Source organism: Phaenicophaeus curvirostris, chromosome 2 (assembly GCF_032191515.1).
Source record: "Phaenicophaeus curvirostris isolate KB17595 chromosome 2, BPBGC_Pcur_1.0, whole genome shotgun sequence".
In the NCBI taxonomy this organism is placed as follows: Eukaryota; Metazoa; Chordata; class Aves; order Cuculiformes; family Cuculidae; genus Phaenicophaeus; species Phaenicophaeus curvirostris.
In genome coordinates, this window is record NC_091393.1 from 86,399,187 (window position 1) to 86,423,486 (window position 24,300).

The 24,300-nt window shown below is 43.2% G+C and overlaps 1 protein-coding gene across 1 annotated transcript in view; it reads right to left on the reverse strand.

Moving 5' to 3' along the window:
• Positions 1 to 21,492, reverse strand: part of TGFB2 (transforming growth factor beta 2) — a 62,667-nt gene extending 41,175 nt beyond the window's left edge. Inside the window, exon 1 of the mRNA XM_069852762.1 lies at positions 20,719 to 21,492. Within this exon, the coding sequence (XP_069708863.1) occupies positions 20,719 to 21,061 (343 nt within the window). The 5' untranslated portion in view covers positions 21,062 to 21,492. The remainder of the gene's footprint in view (positions 1 to 20,718) is intronic.
• Positions 21,493 to 24,300: the final 2,808 nt, after the last annotated feature.

Below are 24,300 nucleotides of genomic sequence, written 5' to 3' on the forward strand. Positions count from 1 at the left end.
ACATTTATGATTCAGAATGATCCAAAACTAACGCAGACTCCAGACAGAGATCACATTCGGTGAAAAGAGCTCCACAAATTGCATCATACAACACCATACTGCGATAATGAATATGGATAGCAATTACAAAGTCAATGTCTGCATTTCTTGAAGATCAAAATAGATTACAAATGCATCAGTGGCTCCTCGGAATAACCTAGAGAATGATTTGAAAACACATCAGTTCAAAAGACCATGAAAACTATGGTGGCTTTTCACAGCAAGTTTTACATTTTCTGCTCTATAGGCATTATTAGTAATACTTCTTACTGATGGGTCTGTGCAGGCATTCAGCTAACTGTGCCTACAAAAGTTGGGCCCCAGTCTTTACTGCTGTGGTCATATGACACTGACACAAATTAGACAGGATAGTTAAGCTTCCCAAGAACCATATTCAGAGACAACATCACACTAGAAAGTAGGGGAACTGTTCAGAGAGTTTGTCCTTGAGTTGGGTGTGTTGTTTGAAGTACTGGTTACATACCCTGAAGGCAGAGTCCTTCTAAATACTGATACAAAAAAAGACGTGACAATGAAATATGATACATATTTACCCAGAACACAGTATGCTTCAGAAGTACCCTGCTCTACACAACTCAAGGCTGACCTACTATCAAAAGCAAAAGCTCCATATTTCAGAGGTGGAACTTCAGAAATCACAGTGAAGGTGTCTTCAAAATGCACATGCAAATTACATCTACAATGCCTTTTTCCTGGTTTTTATATATTCGATACATACATATCATAAAGCTATAGGATTATACATTCAAATGACAAGTACGGGACACTAGCTAACCACAACTATAACACTAGCTAACCACAACTATAGTCATGCCAAGTGAAAAAGGACAAATACTTGCCACTTTCAAATTTACACAACAATGACAACAGGTTGTTTTACATACACAAAAATTTACTGGAACCTAGAAGGTGCAAAACCACAATAAGAAGTAATTGCGTACATTAAAATGACTGATAAAATAATCCAATATACTGGTTCAATTGCAAGCATATTGCAAAACAAGGGTTTATAGTGCACGGAAGACAAATGCGTTCTCACTACAACACTGCACCAAAAATAATATGGTCTCAGACTGAAAGGAAAGGAGAAAATAAGTCTTTTACTACAGAAATTAACTGGGATCAGACACACACCCCATAAATCTTCCTTTCAGTGCTGGACATTGATTTCGACTAGGATAGTGTCAAAATGGAGAGAAGTGAGAGCTAAGCAAGGAGATCTAGTGGTGCCAGAGTCTGATAAAAGACAAGGCTGAATACCTACATGAAAATTAATAGAATGAGTCAAAACCCGACCATGCAGAGACATCTGAAGCATGTAATCATCAAAAAGTGACAGCAATTTTTATGGCAGTACTATTATTACCTTGGAGTCACTAAGAGAAGTTATGGAACTGCTGCATTGCTTTTTAGGCAATCCTGACCTCAGGATGACAAAAATTGCAAAGACAATGAAAAACCAGACAAAGTAAAGTGAAGAACTAAGAAAACTACACACACACACAGAAGAATAAAAAATAGCATCTTTTTAGATTGTGATATCCAGTGTATTCTTCATATTTCACCTAACAGTAGCTGGCAGTTTTAGTGTCTATTTTACACCAACAATCTGTGCAGCCTCTAAATGTAGTACAAATGGCAACTTTCAAAAACTTGTACCCTTGGCCTTTAAAAGCAAACTAAATGAAAAAGGACATACCAGCAATGGCAGGGAAACAGACCAATTGCTAAGCAGATCCTTTTTGACCTCATCTTCTACTCCATGTCCATAGCTGAGCTCCTAACTATGATGTCTAAAAGGAAGAAGTACTAGTGACTTCACACACAGAAACACCAAATTTTGAGGAGATTAAATATGGCACACCTACCTTCCAGACTTGCCACTTATTAAAAATAAAACTTCACAGTTGACTTCAAATAGGAATTAAAATAAATACAATGCAAGCTCTTTAGAAGCTGGAATAAATAATGTTAGTTCCCCCTCCAGCAGACACAACTGCTTGAAGTTTTGGCAGCTAAGGATCCAATTCATGAACATAATAGTTTATTTTGAAAAGAAGTTACCAAAGGGCTAATCTAACAACGAAGTGAACAGCACCTACTTAAAATAAAGCAAATTTCCAGTTGAACTGTGGCACCAGTTGCCTAAAGCACTGCAAATACATAATGCCCCCTTCTCTCTCATCAGCTACTCCAAGGGTGGAAAGAAGGACACTTTGATACAGTAAGGGAGCCACTGAGCCATTAAGCAAAAGGGAAGAGAGAGAAAAAAGTAAAGTAAATGAGCTCATGTGTAAAGTAACATAATCCGTAAGATCAAACACAGGCCACTGGAGAAAATGATGTTCAGAAATCACTAACAATTGCAGCAGATAAAGCAACACTGTCCCGGAGATGTGGGCAAGGTACTGTGTTGGCATGAAATTAGAGTAGTCCCTGTCCAAAGAAACAAAGCCCAAAGAACCTAGACTATTATGTTTCTCATAAGTATCAGTTGTATGCTTTGGAATAGTAAACCTAGTCAACGTTGTACATTCAGTCAGAAAGATGATATGGCTTTGTTTTTATTTCTTGAAAAGAGTATGAAGAAGTTACAGTCGTAATTCATTTGGTTATTTCAAAATAGAGGCCTGAGAGAAAATGCTTAGAAGCTACTTCTCCATTCTTTTTATAGCTTCCCTTTTTTGAAAAGGCATCAAATCCTAATTCCATCTGAAAAAAGAACAATGATAAGAAGAACAGAAGATGGAGAGGTCAGAGCTGAGGTCTATCCTTTTCCTTTTACAGACTGCTGTAGGCATCTTCAGAGACCTCTGACTAAAAGATACTACAAAATGCTGAACATTACCCCTTACACAGATTTAAAAAACAAAAAAAAGGTATGATTGTGACTCTGTTCGAATTTGACAAGTGACTTTCACACATAGCCAGGAACTTAGTTTTGCAATATATTTCCACAAAAGGGATTCCCAAGGTCTACCTCCCTTCTCCAAGCACATAGCAAGCTACAAACCAATTCAATGACTAGTTGGTGAACAAGAACCAGATTGCAATGCAAAAAAAACCCCAGACAGACCATGATTACAAGAAGAGGTCCAGGCACAGGTAATTCAGTCTCTCTCCATTCTTCTCCCCTTCTTATGCAAGCAATGCAGGTCTAATGCACAGCCTTGGATGCAAAGGACTGTGGACATCCGCATATTTTTCAACATTACGTAAACTTTTCTAAAAGAACAGCCACAAATGAGTACATTAATCCTTGTTTATTTTTCTTTCTTATTGCTTCTAGTAGCAGTTACCCTTACACATAAGAAAAGATAGTTTTAAATATAGTATCAAGTATGTAGTACTAGAAGGTTGGAATAGAGCCACCTACACAATCTGTTTAAAGAAAAGGGGGTGGGAGAAATAAGAAGTAGTGAGGAATTAAAGACAGAACAAGAGTGGAAAAACATTAGAACAAACTATTTATTAGCACCTCGAAGAAAACAAGGAGTTGAGTAACAGCTCACATGGACTTGTCAGAAGCAATCACTGTCCAAACAACCTGAAGTGCCTTCAGGACTGGATAATAAGCTTTGCAAATAGACAAGAAACCACAGATGACATTTATCCTGACTTCAGGAAGTTTGGACACTGACACACCCATTAGCAAATGAGAGAAATATGGTCTAGACAAAAAAATAGAGTAAGTAGGAAGCAAGGCTGGAAAAATGCACTGAGAAAGCAGTTATCAGTGGTTCTTAATCAAAACAGAAGCACCTACTCAACTAGGCACTGCCGAGCAATGAGACTACAGAGCTATATATAAAACACAGACTAACATGGAAATTTGGGTTGCTTGGCTAAAAGAGACTTCTGGAGGTGTTACATAAGAACAGCCTTCATGTACATAAACAGCTGCCACAAAAAAAACCAGGGGAACAATCCACTTTCCATACCCATGATGGATAAATCATTAATAGCTCTGAAGTGCAGGAAGGAAGGTTTGTGCTAGGGATTGTGAAAACTTTTAGACATGAAGGATAATGAAACGCTATAAGAGGTTGCATGGGGAGGCTGCGGTGGTGATTGGATTTCTTCAAGAAAAAGTTACACAAATACCTATCTGGAATATCATGGCTACAGTCTACCACCTCTTCTAATGCAGGACCAATAAAGCAGCATCTTGAAGTCCCTCCAGCTCCATGTTTCATTCCTGATAATCGTCAGTTCGCAAACACCTTGTGCTCCTGAACAAGCTTTAGTGAATACGTTTATTGATACCTATTTGTGTCAGGTATATTTATACCAAGTAATTCTGGAACATATGTCATTAGGTCAGGTACCAGAGAGTGCATATCGATACATGAACTGTGCTAACACAAACACACCTGCCCTCCAGCCAGTCACAGCCATGCCCAGTATGTAAGAGTAAGGTAGCAACAGCTGGGAGCACGGAGCTGAAGCTGCCATGCACAAAAAGCTTCCACTGCAGCCAAAGTGAGCAACAGGCTTCTAAACCTCTTTATGTGGGAAAAATCTGACCACACTAATAATTAGATATATAGACAGATTAACTTAAAAATTTAACTGCTTCTTTACAGCATCCTCCTTCCTGGGTAACGCACTTGGAACTCCCCTGCAACTGGCTAGTAAACTTTAACAGTTGCTTAAGTTAAACAGAAAGGTTTTGTGTTGAAGGAATTTAGAGTTGGATATTTGAAATGTACAACGACCTAAGTATAGGGAGTAAAGTCTCTGTGGTATTAATATCAGGTTCATGCTTAAAACAACACAGCAAATACTTATAACTGATACTCCATCCCCGATCTTGAATCCCTCAAACTAGGATGCTGTATTATACAGTGCTTTCCTTCACTGGTGATTCATTATCTGGAGACTGTGATATCGCTTGAAAAGCTATATTCAGTGTGCAGAGTGATGGCAAAGTTTTAGTAAAATTATTATGATTTTTTTCCTTAGTCTTTGGCATTATTTCATCCTAAACTTTGAACTAGCTGCTTTTGCTGATGTGCGTTTCAAGTTTAAAGTGAAACAGTCCAATAGCTGAAGCCAAAAGTTTGACCTCTATTATAACTGTTGTAATCTTCTGGGAAAATATCCTCTTGACTCTAATTTCTCTTTTCAGACTCACCATGCTGCTGCTGCGAAATAATAGTTATTGGGGCTGTAAGGCCAAGATTAATGTCTGGCCCTGTAAAAAAAAAAAAAACAACCAAACCCCAAAAACCAACCAAACAAAACAAACACAAACCAAACCAAAAAGCCCACCAGTAGCACTGAATGAAGTTTCTCCATTTCTCATATATGCTTGACTACTATAGCCATAAGACAAACACTATCACACAATGAAATATTTAAGCTTACATCAAAGTCTCTGGTTTTGAGCATACACGCTTTTTGCAGTGTAATTGACTATACCACAGAACATCATTATCTGACTTGTCAGTCTAGATGGGAAGGTCCGTAGGGCTACTGCAAAGATCAACAGCGCCTCACACAACAGGGTCCTGATCTCTCACTGGGGCTTGAGCAACTACTGAAATACAAATATTGCAGCATTCTTCACTTTGCCTCAATTCGATAGTGTTGTTAGATGGATGCAGCATGCTTCTATCAAGAAATATTTGGCTACACTTCTACTGGAGTGAAATGATCCCTGTAAATACATGGACAAACTGTGGTTGGCCCTTGGCTCCACACATCAGAAAACCTCTCTGTCAGCAACTGCTGTACGGGGTGAAAGTTGGCTGATGCACCAGCAAGACCAGGATGGGAGCAAAGAAAAGGATGTCTGTTACAGGAGCTGTGGAGATCCCTGACTCTAAACATGGGCAATTATAGCCTCTCCAGCTGCACTGTTCCTACCCAAAGATGCTTTACTTAGCACCTCTCAATAAGACGAAGGGAAAAAAGGGAATATCCAGAGTGAGCTTCTTGTTCTCTTTTTAAAAGAGGCCAGAAGGTAGATTTTTTTCTTTGGTGACATCAATAAAAGTTTAAACTTCATTGTCAAAAGACACCATAAAATTATAAACAGCACAAAATAGCTGCCAATGCTCTTGAACTAAGAGTGCTCATGCCTATCTTCTTAGCTGTGAGTACACAGAAGTGGTACCATGGCTTCATAACGTTAAAAGCAAGATGGGTATTTCAGTATTTTACTTGAGTCTCTAAGGCAGAATGATCCCAGGCTATCACAGACTTTCCAACTTCCAGTTAGAAAAATGAATGCTTACCAGAAAGACTCTGAAGGAGTACATGTCATTTGCACAGCACTCGCGATGCTCTCGACGGTATTGGCCACTTTCATCTAAGTCAGCCACCAGCAATTTTTGTGTCCAACCCGAGGATCATGAATTGTAACAATCCAAACTAGAAGTTTGTAAAGCTCATCTCCCCATACCCAAACTTTCACAAAAGCAGATAAAACAAAGCCTCTTCCAGATGTCAAACAAATTGTTTCATCCACTTTGGAAAACTGCATGGGAGGATCATAGAAGTCTCATCATGACAATTAGACTTCATGCTGCTTTGAAGTTTCCTATCACTGCTGATCCAAGTGTAGCCATCAGCTCCTCAGATGAGTTACCTTTTGCCACCAGTGGTTCTGACAGTTATGACTTTAGCTCAAGCCAGGAACCCCTTATTGTTTGCTGACTTCACTCAAGGTTCATGGTGAAAGCTAAACTAGTACAGAGAAATACATCACTCATGAAGGTGGCATGAGAATCCACAGCATCTCCAGATACATCTGAAATGCCTTAAGAAGAAAGTAAGAGAACACTGACAGATTTAGGCATGTCACGACTCAGAGGCAAATAACAGAAAGCCTTCTCCGTGGATTCATTTTAACACTGGGACCTCTTCTGAAATATGTCTATGATGACACCATGAAAGTGGATAGTATGCTTCCAAACTTCTTCTTGAAGGCTTATAAGTCTTCTCACGCCTGTACTTGTGATAAAGGCCCCAAAAATGGCTACCAAAGAATTAAGTTTAATTAGGTTTTACCAGGAAACCTTCAAAATTTCATTTCAAAGAATACTCCATGAAGTAAAGCATTTGCAGTGTTGCTGATAGCAACTTATCTGCAGGCCCCCTGAAGCCAGAATGCAATGCTGAAGCATTCCTCCTGCCCAATACTTCACCTCAGCAACACAGCTCAGGTACTCTGCAATGCTTGGGGCTCCAAAACCAAACCCACAAATCCAAATATCCCCAGAACTTTGAAAAAGAAAAGAAGAAAATATATAGAAGTCAGAACTTTGCAGTATGCATTCAACACTAAACTCTAAATATGCCAAATATGACAGAATAGGATAAGCTACAGACCCAGATCCTATTCTTTACAGAAGAATCGTTAGGTGGATGATTATACAAAATGGAGATTCACACAAGGCGACAGCGATGGTGAGCCAGGCAGGTAGGAGCATCCATCTTCCCTTACTGAGTATTCAAAATTGCACATAGAAACTGTGCTGGTTGGCCAGCACAGGTTAGTATCTTTAATATATTGCTATTTATAAGAGCAAGTTCCTCTCTCCTCCTTTTAAGTTTTTGGGGTTTTCTGTTTCTTTTTTTTTGTTTTTATTTTTAACAACTGGGCCTCTGCTCAGCTATTCTAACTGAAAGATTTAAAAGTGGTCACAAAATTTCAGGGCTGCCTGGAGGAGATGAAAGCAAGTCCCACGGCACAGGCTCTGTTCCTCTCGCCCCACCTCTGCCAGGAAGCGCTCCTGTTCTCCTGGCAAGGAGCACAGCTGGCTGCCTTCTCTTGCTCAGCCAAGGGTCCAGAGAGCAGCCTTTCCAAACTATTCCCTGGCTGAAAGAGGAAATGAAAGCAAGTCATTTTCAAGAAAAGCAAGTTGGATTGTCCAACCCTTTCACTCTGGGGAGGAAAAAAAAAAGAAAAAAAGAAGAAAAAGGGATTATACAAGAAGTAAAAGTGTAACCGAGAAGAAAAAGCAAAAGAAAACTGAATTTCTTTTGTGTTGCAGAGAAGTCAATATTCATAGGTTCAAAGCACAAGCAACACATCTTCAAATGATTAAGATAAAACCAGCGAATAATAGATGAATGGTAGAGACAGAGGGAAGTGAAAGTTTTTAATTACAATTAAAGTTATTTACACCCTGCTCTAGTGTAAATTAGGAATAGAAAAGCACAGAGATTGTAAATCTCTCTTAGGGAAAACTCAGTAACCAGTAGAAGTTAGTGCCACTAGCTGCCTGCATGCAAGAAACGCACACTTGCTTGCCCATATGGAGGTGCTCAGCTTTCAAGCCCTTTCTCTACTTTTCACCTCAACTGGCCTAGGAAGCTCTCAGGCAGCTTGCTTCGGAAGATCCCTTAAAAGCTTCATGGACTGCATGGGATACACGGTTGCTCACTGAGCCCAGAGACAAATAAGGAGATACACATGGAAGGATTAGGAGTTGCAGAACAGGCAGCACAGCTAAGCTTGGAGTAGCTCATTTGCAGAGCTACATGTACAACTAGCCCTAAATCATGCTATATTTTTATCCATCACCTGGAAGGAAATTAAACTATTACTAACCAACTGCAAATGAAATGGTGATATGGATGTGATAAATAACAATAAAATGCATAACAAATACAGTGACCTGAATCTTGAATTACTGAGATGTAAAGGTCATTAGAATCAACATGAAAATAAAATTCTAGGTCAGAGACACTAGACCACTAGACCATACCTACAGAGAAGGGGACTCCATCCTGAGAGTCAGCAGCATTGAAATGGACTGAGGGCTGGGGTGACCCTGGTGGGTCATTACCCAAGTATGAATTTTTACTTCTCCTTGTAGAGCTCCTGGCAAAGTTACTGTCAAAATTGGCTGCATAAACTGTGTAACGGTGAATGAGAGTAGAGTTTGCAACATGCCTGTACCTGGCAATGGCACAGCCACTGTTGAAATATTGTGTCCAATACTGTTGTCCACAAACTCAGCAGCCTATGAATAAAGCAAAGGAGTTTCACAGGTAAACCATGAGAATAACTGAAAATGCTAGCAAGTATCTTAAAGAATAGAGCGTATTAAATTTAAAAGAGCTGCGGCTTGACCCCAGTTGCTGGATCTGAAAGACATTCAAAAGCTGGGTAAAGCAACGCATGCTAAGCTCCTGGCTGCCTCACAGCAGCATTTTTCAGCAGCCACACCAACTTGCTCTCAGCCAGATCAGGTCCTGTCTCCATAACTTCTTTCTCCTGTGGATGCCTTCACAATGTCCTCAGATTTGACAATGGGTCTTCAAAAATAACAAATTAAGGTTTAAACCAGATTCAAATGCTAGAACTTGAAGCTAAACAATGTTAAGCACAAAGATGTTTGTTTCTAGTGAATGTAATTAATCACTGGAACAACTCACCATGAGTGGTGTGAACTCCGTTTCAAAAAAGAATTAATTCAGCAAAATTCAGTGGCCTGGAAAATGCAGGTAGGGAGACCAGAAGACCATTATGACAGCTTCCAGCTTTTATAATCTCTAAGTGTCTGTTCTACCATTACTCAAAGCCTCCAAGAGCAAAGTCACTCGCAACCTTTCTAAAGCACAGTGTGATATATCAATTAGTCATTAGTGATTGGTTTGAAGAGACCTGCAATGTTATAACCTGAGAACATCTCACCTTGGCTGATATGAGTGTATTCTTCAGTGGTAAGGCAACCCACTTGCAAGTCTGGCTGTAATTACATTAAGGCACTTTATACTCTGTGACATTAATATTGCCTCAGATTAAACAAGAACCAAGCCCTTTGATTTCATATCCTGCATCAAATGGCTTGAGATCAAAGCTCACCTCACAGGACATAGGAAGTATCACATAGATAAAAAACAAACCAAGCTTTTTTACTTTTCTTTTTTAAAAAACACATAAAACTCCCAAAACCTGTGGTGGATGGTTGTTGATTCCTCCCAAACTCTGAAAAGTATATAGTAGTAGTGCAAATATGATACAAGATAGCATCTAGGACATTTCTCATCAGCAAAACAGATTTACTTGACGTAGGCTTCATCTGAACAAAAGGGTGGGACTCTTTAAGGCTACAAAGGAACCACTCCTTTAGGTGCTGCTTAAAACCCCAGCCACCATGACTGTTCTGCTTGCCTAAACAACCACTGTATAGCCTCCAGTTTCACCAACACCAGGAAAAATCTGGAGTGGCTTTACTGACTCAAACTAAATTGCTCCCACTTTTCACCTATGCAAAAAACATACCTCAGAAGTTAACTCACTATTTCATGAGCCACTTTGAGACATATCAAGTCAGAGAGGTTTTACATAAAACCACATGCACCTTCATGCTATAAGCACAGCTCCTGTTCCCAAACTACTTCGCTTTCCAGCTTATAAACTCAGCATATATCATGCAGCAAATTGACTTTCAGAAGTTGTTCTCCTGGCTTCAGCTCTATTCAGAACTGACTTCTAAGATTTTATTGACAATATAAAACCACCTTGTTGGCTTAGCCCTGACCTTTCTTTACAGCCCACTGCACAGGGATTTGCCACATTCTTATCCACAGCCTTCAGATTCTTCCTGGCTTTGGGTGCTGAGTTCTGGTTTTGCATGTGTTTGTGAGAAGCCTCAGGATGTTGACTGATGAGCTTCTAGACAAAAAACTCGCTGTAGGGAGGATGATAGAGATATATTATAGCATGTTTATTTGCCAAGACCTTTGCCATCAGACGGTCATTTATTCTAGACAGGGGGAAGTGTGGGATACCTAAAAAGTACAGGACATGAACTCATGCCTCCTTCTCTGCACTCTGCAACTGTTGCCATATTGTTGCCATATGTTGTTCCCAGATGACATCTCCCCTCACGTGCTTCTATCATTAAGCTACCAAGGTGTTTATTTTTAAAAGCTGGGTTTATTATTTTTTTAAAAAATCTTATGTAGAAGAACATCTCCAGTTGCAATTCAATAAAAAGGAAAGCATCACAAACAATAACATGTCCCAACAGATTTCGAAGATGTAGCCATTCTCTGAAACAAAGAAATGGCACTTAATACCTGATGCAGACACTTTTGCAGTAAATGGAAGGACTTCCAGTGTTTTCAGCAGGCTTTGGACCAAGGCCCTTAATCTGGGGAACACACCCTCAGAAGGCAGAAAACTAAAAAAGTTTGACTGTATCACATGTACAGCTGGCCTTGTGGTAAGCGTGCATGAGGCAGATTCCTTTCCAGACTCTACCTCAACAAATATGCTTATAGCCAGAGAAAATTAAGCCCCCTAAAAAAGTGGGTAAATAATAGGACTTGAACTTGGAAGGAGGTACATTTCTTCAGACACACAGTATTGTTGTAACTCAGTCTCTCATCACCCCTTTTTCTAGATCCTTTCGGGGCTCTTTTCTTCCCTGTTGAGCAAAGGGAATGTGAAATTTCCAAATACACGGCTCATAGCATCGGGGAGAAGCTCAAGCTGGGATGGGGAAATCCAGATTCAAAGAGGGAAAGAAAGTTCAGACTCCCAACAACCTGTTCAGAGTCCATCCTAACTGTGATGAAGCTGCTTGCTTAGCTCTCTTGCTTTCCAAACTGTATATCCTGGCAGGGAGCCTCTCAATTCCTATCACACCATCAGATCAGAACGACAGATTTATTTTCAAGAAAGTAGGAACTTGCTCCTCACTCACAAACCTAAAGATGTATGTATGTATGTCTGCTGCAATAGCCTGGCATTATATGCTAAGCAAACATGCAACAAGCAACAGCAATGAAACACAGACATCTTTCAGCATACCTCAATGTTGAAATGTGGCTACTTCACTTCCAAAGCGTGCATCAGGAAAAAATTGAGTATAAAGCAGTGATTGGCACAAGACACATACAGTCCTTGCTCTGCCAGGGAGGCCTAGAGCCAAATGCAACAGCCAAGAAAACTGGGCTGGATCTCTCAGAGATTGGGCGAGAATGAGAACACCAAGGATCTGTATGGATTAAAAACATCTCCAGGCAGTTTAAAATGTCCTATCACGTTGGAAAACACAATATATCACTTATCCTTCCCTGAGGACAAACATCCCCTATACCACCTGTAGGCATTTGGATGAAGAAATGAACAGCCTTTCCATTGGCTGCAAAAGTCTTTGGATCAGGTAGTAAGTGCCATTCCTTTGTTTCAGTGGACCTAACCCCTGGTAGCCATAAATTTTGCTCACTGGGTATTCATTAAGTTCTCTGTTTCAGCATAACCCTGTCAACTAGATCAATTCCTCCATCAATGCCTTGAAGCATGAAGTTCAGGAATTGTGACACGAAGGGCAGAGGTGTCCCTCCACTGTCACATTCATTAGGGAACAAAGTCATCTCTCAGCTTTGCTAACCTAGGCCACCCCTAGGACTAAGCAGAGGTGGGACAAAGAGCATCAGCCCAGGCTCTGGTGAATGCCAGACCCCAACCACGATGTCCCTGCCAGCCACATCTGCACTGTTTCAACCCATCGCTGCGTGTGAAAAGGGTAAATTTGCTGCATCATTTTTATACATCATTTAGAAGATGTAAAGTTCTGCAGGTGGTATTCTTCCTAGCAAACATCTTGGCAGTCCTAGAGAAGATCTTAATGACTGTTTGCCCAGAGGCCCCAAAAATGTCATTTTATACATACTGGACAAAGCCCATTAAAACAAGCAAGAACTACTCTGTTGAATTTGGTATATTGAATATCATCTGTAAACACAACTGTGGGCTCAGGATTAATAAGTATTACTGTAAAGGAGCCTTGATTAAGTATGGGATTGCCGGGCACCCTCTGACCACTTCAAAAGACTAAGTGCTGCTAAGATCTATTAGGTTTTCAGCTTCATTAGTACCAAGTCCACACACGGGGTTGGGGGGCTTTGTGTGTTGGCGTTTTTTCCCACCCTAAGGAATGAAATCCAGTACATTCTGATTCCTATTTTTCAATCACCATTTTGGTAAAGATAAGTTACCATCACTATTTCAGCTGAGCTAGCTGCTCAACTGCAAATGCTAAAGGTAAACAAAAACAAGTTAAGAGAAGGAACTTCAACAGGCTAAGTTTGCCTTTTAAAATTCAAGGCAGTGGTTTAGAAGAGATGAAGCCACAGAAAATACGGAATACTAACTCAGCCAAACAGGGAAAAATAACGAAGTTGTAAGCCTGAAAAACTTAAATGGAAAGAATGACAGATTTACTGCTGCATTTGATGCACATAACCACTGATAGACTCTCCCCAGGAAGTGTTGAAATTACCATCACTGAAATGAATCCAGGAGCTAAAAATTAAATTATCTTTCCCAGAACATTCCAATTCAGGCTTGGCAACAACAGATGCTTTAATGCTCTTAAATATATGCACGTGCGTGTGTGCACGCATGCACACATACACTTAAGTACAGTATCGTCTTTCATGCGAGACCTCCCTCTTCGTTTTCACAAAGTCAGACTGAATTTAGGGTCATTCTGCAAAGTCTTTTCTTCAAAGCCCCTGCTCAAACACACAACTGTCAGAATAAGCAACCCGTAAGGAGTCATACAGCAGCTCCAAGTTATGAATGAATAGTTATTTGTGAATTTGCCTGTCAAGACAGATGCGGCACTTGTCAGTGCTGTCTGGTTTAGATACGGTGGGAAGGAGCAAAACAAGCTAAGTGAAAGGTCAGCATCACAATGTTTCCCTTTCTCTCCCCTCCGTTTCCCTAAAATGATGCCACAGCTTGTGCTGAACTGTAATACAGTAATCTATTTGCATGCAACCCACCATCCTTTTTTTTCACATAATAAAACAAAAGAAAATTGGGTGCAGAGGGAGAGAACAGCAACGTTTTGGTGCAAGAAAGCTACCACAGAGGGACAACTCCCAAGACTGACAGAAAACAACACATCTCTAGAAAGCTGGTGATACTTGAATCAAGACCACCCTATGGAAGTTGGAACACAAGGTACTGTTTCTTTTGTATTAAAATGTAGTACTACAAAGATCACAGATTAATTCATGTTGGAAAGAACGTCTAGTCCAACCTCCAGCTCAAAGCAGGGTCAGTTATGAGGTTAACTTACCATTTATACTTCATGCAGTTATTTATAATAACCCAAAGTCAGCAACACGCTGTGCTAGGTCTTGTATAACAATGGAGGCTCCTGCCCTAAGCGGTTTCAGTGAGAAAAAGTTCAGCTCTACAATGAAGATCCCGAATATGTCAGTGAGCATCAAACAAGAAATTAAAATAAATCCTCTCTCACTGTCCAAATTAAAACCTGATTGAGTGAGAGACGTTCTAAAGCTCCTTTCTGCACTCTCAGCCATAAATCTGCTGCAGGGATGTCTGTGAGGTCCGGCATCCCCTGGAAACCAAACATGGATGCCAGAGAACCCAAACAGCAATACAAGACATATTTCAGTTGAGCCTGTCTTTTCACAGTGAATGAGCAGTCCTTCTGCACTGCTGCCTAAACTCATCCCACCTGACCTACTCCGCAGGGAGCCAGGAGCTTTGCAAGCAGCATGCATGAACAGCTGTGCAGTTCCCTTTGGAAAACTTGGCTGGTGTAGAGAATGTTGTGCTACCCAAAGAGGCAACTCCTCTACTCTGGACCAACTTGCAGAGCACCAAAAACATGTAAAAACCTGCTCACCAGACAGGTCTAACGAAGCCAGGTCTAGCACTTAATTTTTTCAGGGCTGATCCACTGCCATTTGAGCTAAGGCAACCACAGTACTGAACAGCTTCATGAGTCATTCATAAATTCAAAAACAACTAGTAAGACTGAAAGGTGATAAAACACAATTCTTCACACTAAGGTTTTTTACAGCTCCTCATTCTCTTGTCACAGACAGATCTTTGAGTTTCTTCTCTATACCTGGCAGCTGTACGTCTTATACAGTTGTGGGTCCAGCTGCAATCATTTAACAGCAGCAAAGACAGCAAGGACAAGCATGGGGGATCTGTTCTAAGAAGAAACATAGCTGCTTCAGATAGACTACTGTAGGAAGCCCACAGACAGCGATGCTGGAGCCAGGCATCAACTAGTTCACATCACAGATTGAAAGGGAAAGAAGCAATGGCCTATAGTTGAAGGCAGGATATAAACTTTCCCTAAACAAATGACCAAAATAAACTTTTTAGTCTAGACAAAACAGAAGAAACACAGTAACACAGTATTACATTAAATAACACCTGTGGAGTGTATTATTCTCAAACTAGAAACTGACTGCTTGAAAAGGTGCAGCATGAGGTTTCACATCAGGAAAGGAATCATTTGTGTGTCTTCACTCATTATTTGTTTTGCCACCATATCCCGGGCTTCCTCTCTTTATCTGTAATACAGGAGCATTCTAGCACAGACACTGCAAAGGCAAGAGAAGCCAGCTGCCCCACAGGGTCAGCCTTCTTTGGGATCGTGGGAGTACTGAAAAGCCTCTTCTTTCCTTTCTCAAAAATCTTGTAAAGCATTTCCTTCTCATTGGGCTATGATGCCCAAATGACAGATTCCAAAGCAGTGAGAGGAATTTGAACTGTCTGGCTTTGTTCATTCCTGCAAACGTGCCATAAACCAGGCCCCAATTAGGCATACACAGAGCCTTAATGTTAATGAATCCGTTCATGTGTGCGAAGTTCTGTGCCTGTATCGGCACCATGCTGAAGAAGCTCACCAATGACAGCAGCCAGAAGTTCTCATTCATCTTTCTGCTCAGCTCTGATGCAGGCAGGAATTTCAAACTGACAGCAAAACACTGGAATAGTAACTTCAAAGTAACACTGCCATCCTGATGATCACTACTGTTCTCACACAGTGCACCAAGGACAAGCTACGCTAAAGCTAGTGCCCAATGAAGCGGATTTTTTTTCACAGAATCACCTACTCACACACAGTCCTGCAATTAAGTGGAGCCAGCAAGAGTGACAAAAGCTCTGGGCACCGCCAGCAGATACCAGCCAGGAGCAAAAGACAAGGGCACAATTCCAGATGGGTCTCTGGGACTGCAAAACATTCACACAGACAACAGGGTAGGGAGGGTCACAGACATTGATGCACATCCAACCTTTTCATTCACCAAATTAGAATGAGTGCCTCTTTAAAACAGATACCAGAAATAAACCCAGGGAGGGTTATGGAAAGGACTTGGGAATATAGCACCTTGCAGCATTAAAGACGGGGGGCATGGGCTTTTTGCTTTTCTGTAGGCTTCATCCTCTGGAAAATACGCAGGGACCATGTACTACACCAGACTGCCTTGTGGACCTCCCCCTCTTCCAGCTTGGACCCCCTGCTTACAGCAAGCTGCCAGTGATTCAGAGGGCAGGCAGGAAACACACATGGTGCACCCCAACATCTGCTCCACCATATGAGTGTAAGTGGAAGAAGAGAGCTCTCTCTGATTTCTGCTGCCCTTGGTTAGTGCACCTGAGCATGTTATTTTATTACCCCTATCAGTATGTAGAAGACTACTGTCCAGAAAATCACCCTGCCCCTTTTTAAAGCCATTTGCAGTTTCCTGGGTTTTTCATCACCACCTAGGAAGACTGCAATAAGTGCTATTCATGAACAAGAACTGTTCCTTCCATATCTCTCCTCAGGGAAGCCTCTACATTGCTTCAGGTCCTCTTTGCAAATCAGAGAGTAAGCCTGGGAAATGTCTCCTACAAGAGGTGCTCCAGAGCATGACCACAGGGCCAGCATAGCTAGAAGGTTTTAAAATAAGGTATGCCTCCTGAGAGTGTTTCCGTATCATTAACAACATAGGAAATCCTCAAAGATTAAGTTCTGTGTTCTGCTAAATGCAAACACACATGAGCCACACAGCTGTAGTTGTTAACATCGTGGTAATGATGCAGTCAGTGCCGGCAGATGTGGAGCACGGCTGCTCCTGCATGAGTAATTCTGTTACCCTTGAAGACAAGGAGCCCACATATGTATAATTGCTGGTAAATCAAGTCCTTGTTGATAAAGCAGAAGCATGTCATTGTGCCCAGCCAGTTTATAATGTTGTCCTTCATGAGGCAAATATTTAGCAGAACGACGGTCTATGTAAGGCAACATTCCTGGTACAGAGCTCCCAAGAAGACTAATCGTACCACACAGCTCAGCCTGGAACTCACGGAGCCTCCTTTGTGCTAAAGAAGTGTAAAATGCAATACAAACCCAGAGGAACTGTGATTTCTTAGAGTACTGAGCACCTAGAGACCTATCTCCAAGTACACAGAAAACTTAAAAATTTACCTGCATTAGCCTTTGGCCATCAGCAGTGACCAGCTCATTGACTGTGATCAAAATTACCACAAATGAAGATGATAGAACCGGGCTCCAGACCCCGCATACACATTGCCTGGTTTTCTTAAGTATCCAAGGTATGGATCAGTATTACAATTCACAATCCATAACTGTGCTGCCATAAAACTTCTGTTTATTATCAGTGCACTGATGATTATCACTCAGCCCCAAACCAGTAATTAACTGAAGTAACAGGCTCTTGATAATCAATGTAGAACTGGTAAAAAATAAACTTCTAACATGATCCATTTTTCACAGAAACTGGTACCCAGCATCTACCCAGGTAACTCTACTTAGGCACAAAACTTGCAAGAACTCTCTCACATTGTGCTCAGTTTCCATCTCCCACATCCCTCTTTAAACCGCTCTGTAAAACAACTTGGTTCCTGAATGACAACTAGACTTAAGAGATTCAAACCTGCAGTACCAAATCCATGGTGTCACAAGCACAACGAAAGCAGGCATGCTTCACAGACAAAAGCTTTTTGGTTTTTCTTCGTAGTACTTTTTTCCACCACTGTTTCTCATGTCTGTTGGTTTTGGGTCTGGCAGTCCCTGGCTTGCTGAATTTCCACATGTACTCTGACTACATGTGTCTTTAACCTCAAGTGGACTGTCAAGCCAGATGCCAGATGTCCCCTTACTTCCTCAGTGCAAACTATCAGTAAACCTTAGGATAACTTTACTTTGAGCCTTAAAACTAACAGTGTGTGAAAAGATTAATATGAATAAATTCAAAACTAATCAGATCCCTTCCTTAAATGTTGACACAGTATTATTTATATCCCATAAATACCTTCTTGACTAAAATTCATCCCAGGAGATTGGCATCTTGCCAGTTCTATTCATATTTACTGTATTTATACAGTACAGTTGGCCAAGGATAATATTTAAGACAAAATATGCCTTAGGGTATATACAGTATCTCTTATAGTTTTCTTTTTAAATCTCCTCATTGCTAAAAATATTTAGTCTGAACTTTACAAAATGCCCCACAAAGACCTGTCAGCGATCTGTAGTAATATATTGCTGACTATGAGTATAATTAGAGCATATTTGTAATACTTGGGTTGTAGTCAGTTACTGAACGCTAACAACTTGTGGTAAAAACTGAACCACTGATCTTTCCCATGCCTTCCTTCCAGCAGCTTTTGACCTCCAGTACGCTCACACTGATCCCTTTCTCTCTCCTGCCTCCCTCCGAGGCAGCAGAAACCGTAGAGTTAAAAAAATTCACTCTGAGATGTCTATGAGAAAGTGCCCACGGTCGCCAGAGCTGTGCTTTCAATTTCTTCCTTTAAAATATGGTGCAGCGGTTTCTTCCTTTCTGTCATTTTTGGAAAGGTTCGCTCCATCCAGCATAACTAGAGAGCAGTGGAAAAACAGTTAACCTACTTACTCTGATGTTAGCGACAGCCCGTGCACAGTAGTACTGGATCTGCTGCTAACTGGCCCTCTGATCCTAAACGTCTGATGCACTCTGTTGGTAGATACCTGCAATCTCCTCTGCTCTTCCAAAACCTCTATCGATACTTCAGTATGAATCTGGCCTCTGACAACATTTTAAAAATAGATCCTCTTTTGTCAACACCATCCAAGTCACACACCACAGATATTTTAATTTTCTGGAAAGGATGCTCTGGACTATCAGTTCTCTGTAGTTTGTTCATGCGAGGAAAAAGTACAGACGTGCTCAAGATGGATGCGTTTTACAGTTCTCAGAGACTCTCTGTTACAGGGTCAACTCCAGAAGCCAAGGCACTGCTATCAGTCTTCCTAACCTTTGCCCATAGGTGCTCATCCCTCTGCTCAGGGCATGACCTGATGAGTCTCAAAACTAAGTCATGACTTCCATCAAAAACACCAGCAGAATATCACAGCATGATTTCTGTGTTCTCACTGCTGCTCTGTATTACACTGAACCTCTTTGCCCATACCCACTTGGCTCCAAATATACATTAAAAAAAAAAAGAGAAGTATTTCTTCCCCAAGGGCAAAAAGGGTGGAGCATATTTATCATGGCTATTACGGATGGTGCCATAATTACAATAATAAAAAGGCTCTGACTGCCAGGATGTCCTGTACCTGATGCTGTCATTTAAGAATAAAGGAAGAAAGGGAGGCAGCTGCACCGAGCGTGGGGTTCAGATACCTTGGCTGGCATCCTAGGACTATCATATGCAAGACAGAGCAAGCCCTAAAGCTACAACTTACTAAACTAAAAATAAATAAGGGGAAAATGCAATTAGAAACTCTAGGATAAAGTTACCAAGATGGCTGCATTACCTATTTAAGCAAGAAGTATATGCTTTTAAAAAACAGACAGCAAGTATATAGGGCAGCAAGTGGCTGGGGAAGGGAAGAGAGAAAAAAAGGAAGATACGCTAAAAGAGTAGGGACCAGGTTTTGCATACGCGAATGGTGAGGTTATTTTGTGCTTCTGGTATTTCACTTTCCTCGGTACGATGATGATCTAGAGTCTTTTAAGGGAGTGTGATGCTTTGCTTTTTTTTTTTTTCTCTACACACTTAAACTTCCCTACCAAAACAAAAAGACATGTAGTTATGATTATTAATCATTCTAAGTGGATTTTGCCAGCACAGAGAATTTGGACCCCCTCGGGGGTTTTTTTTTAAATTTTTTTTTTGTACAAAACGTGGCGTGGATCATCAGAAGGTTGTTAAAAACAGCAAAAAGCAGACAGGCTGAAACAGGTTCCAAGAACTGACGTTACCCAGAAGGGAAAACTTTTTCTGTACCTGAAATGAAAGCGCCTGTGAACTGAAACGGGAGACTAGCTGAAGTGTGAGAAGGAGGGAGGACGTATATGCCCGTGTCCTCTCCAAGCACCAACCCAAATAGCGGTCTGAGGGGCAATGTTCTGGAGGGGCGCAGATACAAGAGGAGCCAGTCATTTATTACTTTTTCAAAGACCTCTTCTTTTCAGTTATGGAGAGAGGGAAACCTGCCCGGTGCAGGCACTCCAAGGGAAACAACAGCACTGGAAAGATATAGGCTCTTTCTGGAGAGCGGGGGAGCTAAAACCAGCGCTGGGGAGGGAGTGAGATCCTGGGAGGGGGGAGCTGTGCCCAGGTACATGGCAGCGGGAAGCGGAGGCGCTTCCAGGGATTCCCGAGTGGCTTCAAAGAGGATGCGACACCTCGCCAGTCCGGGGGGACAGCTGACCCCCCTAATCCGCCCACCCTGCCAGCTAAACGAAACCCTCGAGCCCCCCCACCGAAAAGGTGCTGAGGATGAAAGGAAAACGAGCACAGGAGGCAGGTTATGATGCATGGGGCTGGTATTTGAAGGCGCCGGGCGCTGCCAAGCCCTCGGGGGCAAAATTACACACGCACACACTCACGCACAAACACAGAGGACTTACTCTCGGGGTAAAAAGGCTGCATGTCTATTTTGTAAACTTCTTTGGCGTAATACTCCTCGTCGCTCCTCTCCCTCTCGCAAGTGGCAGCTCTGTGGTTGGCTTTCTCCTGCAGCAGGTCCCTGGTGCTGTTGTAGATGGAGATGACCTCCGGGGGCACCTCCTCGGGCTCGGGGTACTCGTCCGGGGGGCTGGTGAGCTTCAGTTTGCTCAGGATCTGCCCCCGGATCGCCTCGATCCTCTTGCGCATGAACTGATCCATGTCGAGGGTGCTGCAGGTAGACAGGCTGAAAGCCACGGTGGCCAGATCCAGGGTGAGAAACACGCTCAGGAGATAGCAGTGCATTTTAAGCGTTTAAATACAGCGCCCCCCCAAAAAATGAGTGACTTTAACAATGAACGACACTGGCGGAAAAAAAATATAATAAAAAAATTAAAAAATAATTACAAGATAAAAAAAAGAGGATGCGTGCAAACAAAGGGAAGATCTTCAGGCAAAATACAGTTAAAAAACTGGGCTGCGAGGGCGACTTGGCATCGAGAAACGCACGGGAGGCGTCGCTGAAAAAATAATGTTAAAAAAGCGGAAAAAAAGAAAAAGAAAAAAAGGAAAAAAAGAAAAAAGGGGAAAAATAAAAAGGAAAAAAAGAATAATAGGAAAAAGAGGGGGAAAAAAACAAGAAACGAATTGCTACAACTGGATAAAATCGGTGGTGGAAGGAGAAGGGCAGCAAAAAAAAACAAAGAGGAGGAAAAAAAATCCCCAAACAGATAAACAAACCTGCGAATCAAGTAAATGGCAGAGAAACTGTTCTGAGCGCGCTGGCGGAGCCGGTTGAAAAACAAAAACTCGGAGGGGGGCGTGCGGGAGGAGAGGCGGGGGGGTGGGGGGGGGGGTGGTTGGAAGGCGCGCAGCCGCCGCGCTGGGTCCGGCGGGCGCCGCGCAGCTGGCGGGGGCAGCGGGGCCGGCGCTGAGCCCGCCGCGCGCCCGGCGGCCGCGGCACCGCCCCGCGCTCAGCCCCCGCCGCGCCGCGCACGTGTGCGCCCGGCTGCGCCCGCGCGGCGCCGCTCCCGCCGGCCGCTGCCCCGCATGCACCGCGTCGGGGCCGCTTGTTTGTTTGTTTGTTTGTTTGGGTTTTGTTGCTTGTTTGGTTTTGGGTTTTTTTTTCTTTCGGCTCCCCCTCCTCTTCCTTCCAAACACACAAAACGCCGCCGCGTCGCTCTTCCTCTCCTTCTTCTTCTTCTTCTTCTTCTTCTTCTTCTTCTCCTTCTCCCCCACCCCGCCCCGCGGGGGCCGGCGCTGCGCTCCGCGTCTCTCCCTCAGCCACACACGCACCCGCCCCGAGCGGATCGTTCTCAGCGCTCCGCCCGGCGCCCCCCCGCCCCGTCCCGCGGCTCTCCCTGCGAGGAGGGGACGGCCGCCGGCAGACAGAGAGACAGAGAGAAAGAGAGACACAGAGAGACAGAGGGGGGATTTTTATAAGGTTTCCCCGCCCCACGTGCTCGCCTCGCCGCGAAGTGACGTGGAGACGAGGGGGGCTCCGCCGCCGCCCGGCTATTTATTCCGCGGGAGCCGGGGAGAAGCACCAGATCCCGCCGGGCTTCTCTTCTTCTCCCCTCTGTCTGCCTTTCTTTTTAAAAGCAAAGCTGTGGCGTTGCGCCTCTTGGTGAAATAACGGGGCCAAGCGGAGGCAGAGCTATGTGCTTGTCGGAAAGCGCTCGGGTCCGTTTCCCTTCGGGGTTCCGTGGGGAAGGGGGTAAGGAATTGCAACAGGAGGTGTTTGGTCTTTGCGCTGCCTCTTGCCTCCCTCCCAGGTTTCACTTCCAAGCGTCCTTTGGGCAGTTCTCACCGCTGTCTGCTCAGGAGCCGCTCACAGAGCAGGGAGGGGATGAGAGCTGAGGATTTGCTCCTTCTCCGAGGCCTCCTCTCCTGTCAAAAAGTGTGCATGTGTATGTATCCTCATCTGCACTTGACAGAAACCCTCAAGCCCCTAAATGCTTAGGCTGCGTCTGTAATTCAACTTTTCCGCTGCCTCTTTTGGTCACCACAAACATCACAGGCTCCAGCTGTGACTGCTCTGGTGCACGTATGTGGGGAATAGAATAGAATAGAATAGAATAGAATAGAATAGAATAGAATAGAATAGAATAGAATAGAATAGAATAGAATAGAATAGAATAGAATAGAATAGAATAGAATAGAATAGAATCACCAGGTTGGAAAAGACCCATGGAATCATCGAGTCCAACCATTCCTATCAAACACTAAACCATGCCCCTCAGCGCCTTGCCCACCTGTCCCTTAAACACCTCCAGGGAAGGTGAATCAACCACCTCCCTGGGCAGCCTGTTCCAGTGCCCAATGACCCTTTCCGTGAAAAATATTTTCCTAATGTTCAGCGTAAACCTCCCCTGGCAGAGCTTGAGGCCATTCCCTCTCATCCTGTCCCCTGTCACTTGGGAGAAGAGGCCAGCTCCCTCCTCTCCACAACCTCCTTTCAGGGAGTTATAGAGAGCAATGAGGTCTCCCCTCAGCCTCCTCTTCTCCAGGCTAAACAACCCCAGCTCTCTCAGCCGTTCCTCATAAGGCCTGTTCTCCAGCCCCCTCACCAGCTTCATGACTCTACTCTGGACACGCTCCAGAGCCTCAACATCCTTCTTGTGATGAGGGGCCCAGAACTGAACACGGTATTCAAGGAGTGGTCTCACCAGTGCCAAGTACAGAGGGAGAATAACCTCCCTGGACCTGCTGGTCACACCGTTTCTGATACAAGCCAAGATGCCATTGGCCTTCTTGGCCACCTGGGCACACTGCTGGCTCATGTTCAGTCGCTGTCAACCAACACCCCCAGGTCCTTCTCCTCCAGGCAGCTTTCCAGCCAGACTTCTAGTCTGTAGCACTGCACAGGGTTGTTGTGCCCCAAGTGCAGGACCCGGCACTTGGCCTTGTTAAACCTCATGCCATTGGACTCTGCCCAGCGGTCCAGCCTGTTCAGATCCCTTTGGAGCCTCCCTACCCTCCAGCAGATCAACACTTCCACCCAGCTTAGTGTCATCCACAAACTTGCTAAGGGTGCTCTCAATGCCTTCATCCAAGTCATTGATAAAGACATTGAACAGGGCTGGACCCAGCACTGAGCCCTGGGGAACCCCACTTGTCACTGGCCTCCAGCTGGATTTAACACCATCTACCACCACTCTCTGGGCCCGGCCATCCAACCAGTTTTCCACCCAGCAGAGTGTGCGCCTGTCCAGGCCAGAAGCTGACAGTTTCCGAAGCAGAATGCTGTGAGAAACTGTGTCAAAGTCTTTACTGAAGTCCGATGACTCGTGCTTTAACCTCAGGACAGCTGCCCCCGCTATGCCCTAGAGAACTTACAGTCTGCCAGGCACCCTCAATTTTATACCATAAAGCTTTTCTTTCACAGTCCATTTATCACCCCTGAACATCAACATTAACTCCATAAAGTGAGTTAAATAGACTTTTTCTTTATCCTCACCCATTTTAGTGCTGTATTTCCTTCAAAGATTTTATTTGCCAGGAGTTTCCTATCACACCCAGCTAGGTGGGGCAAGGTTGCTTCT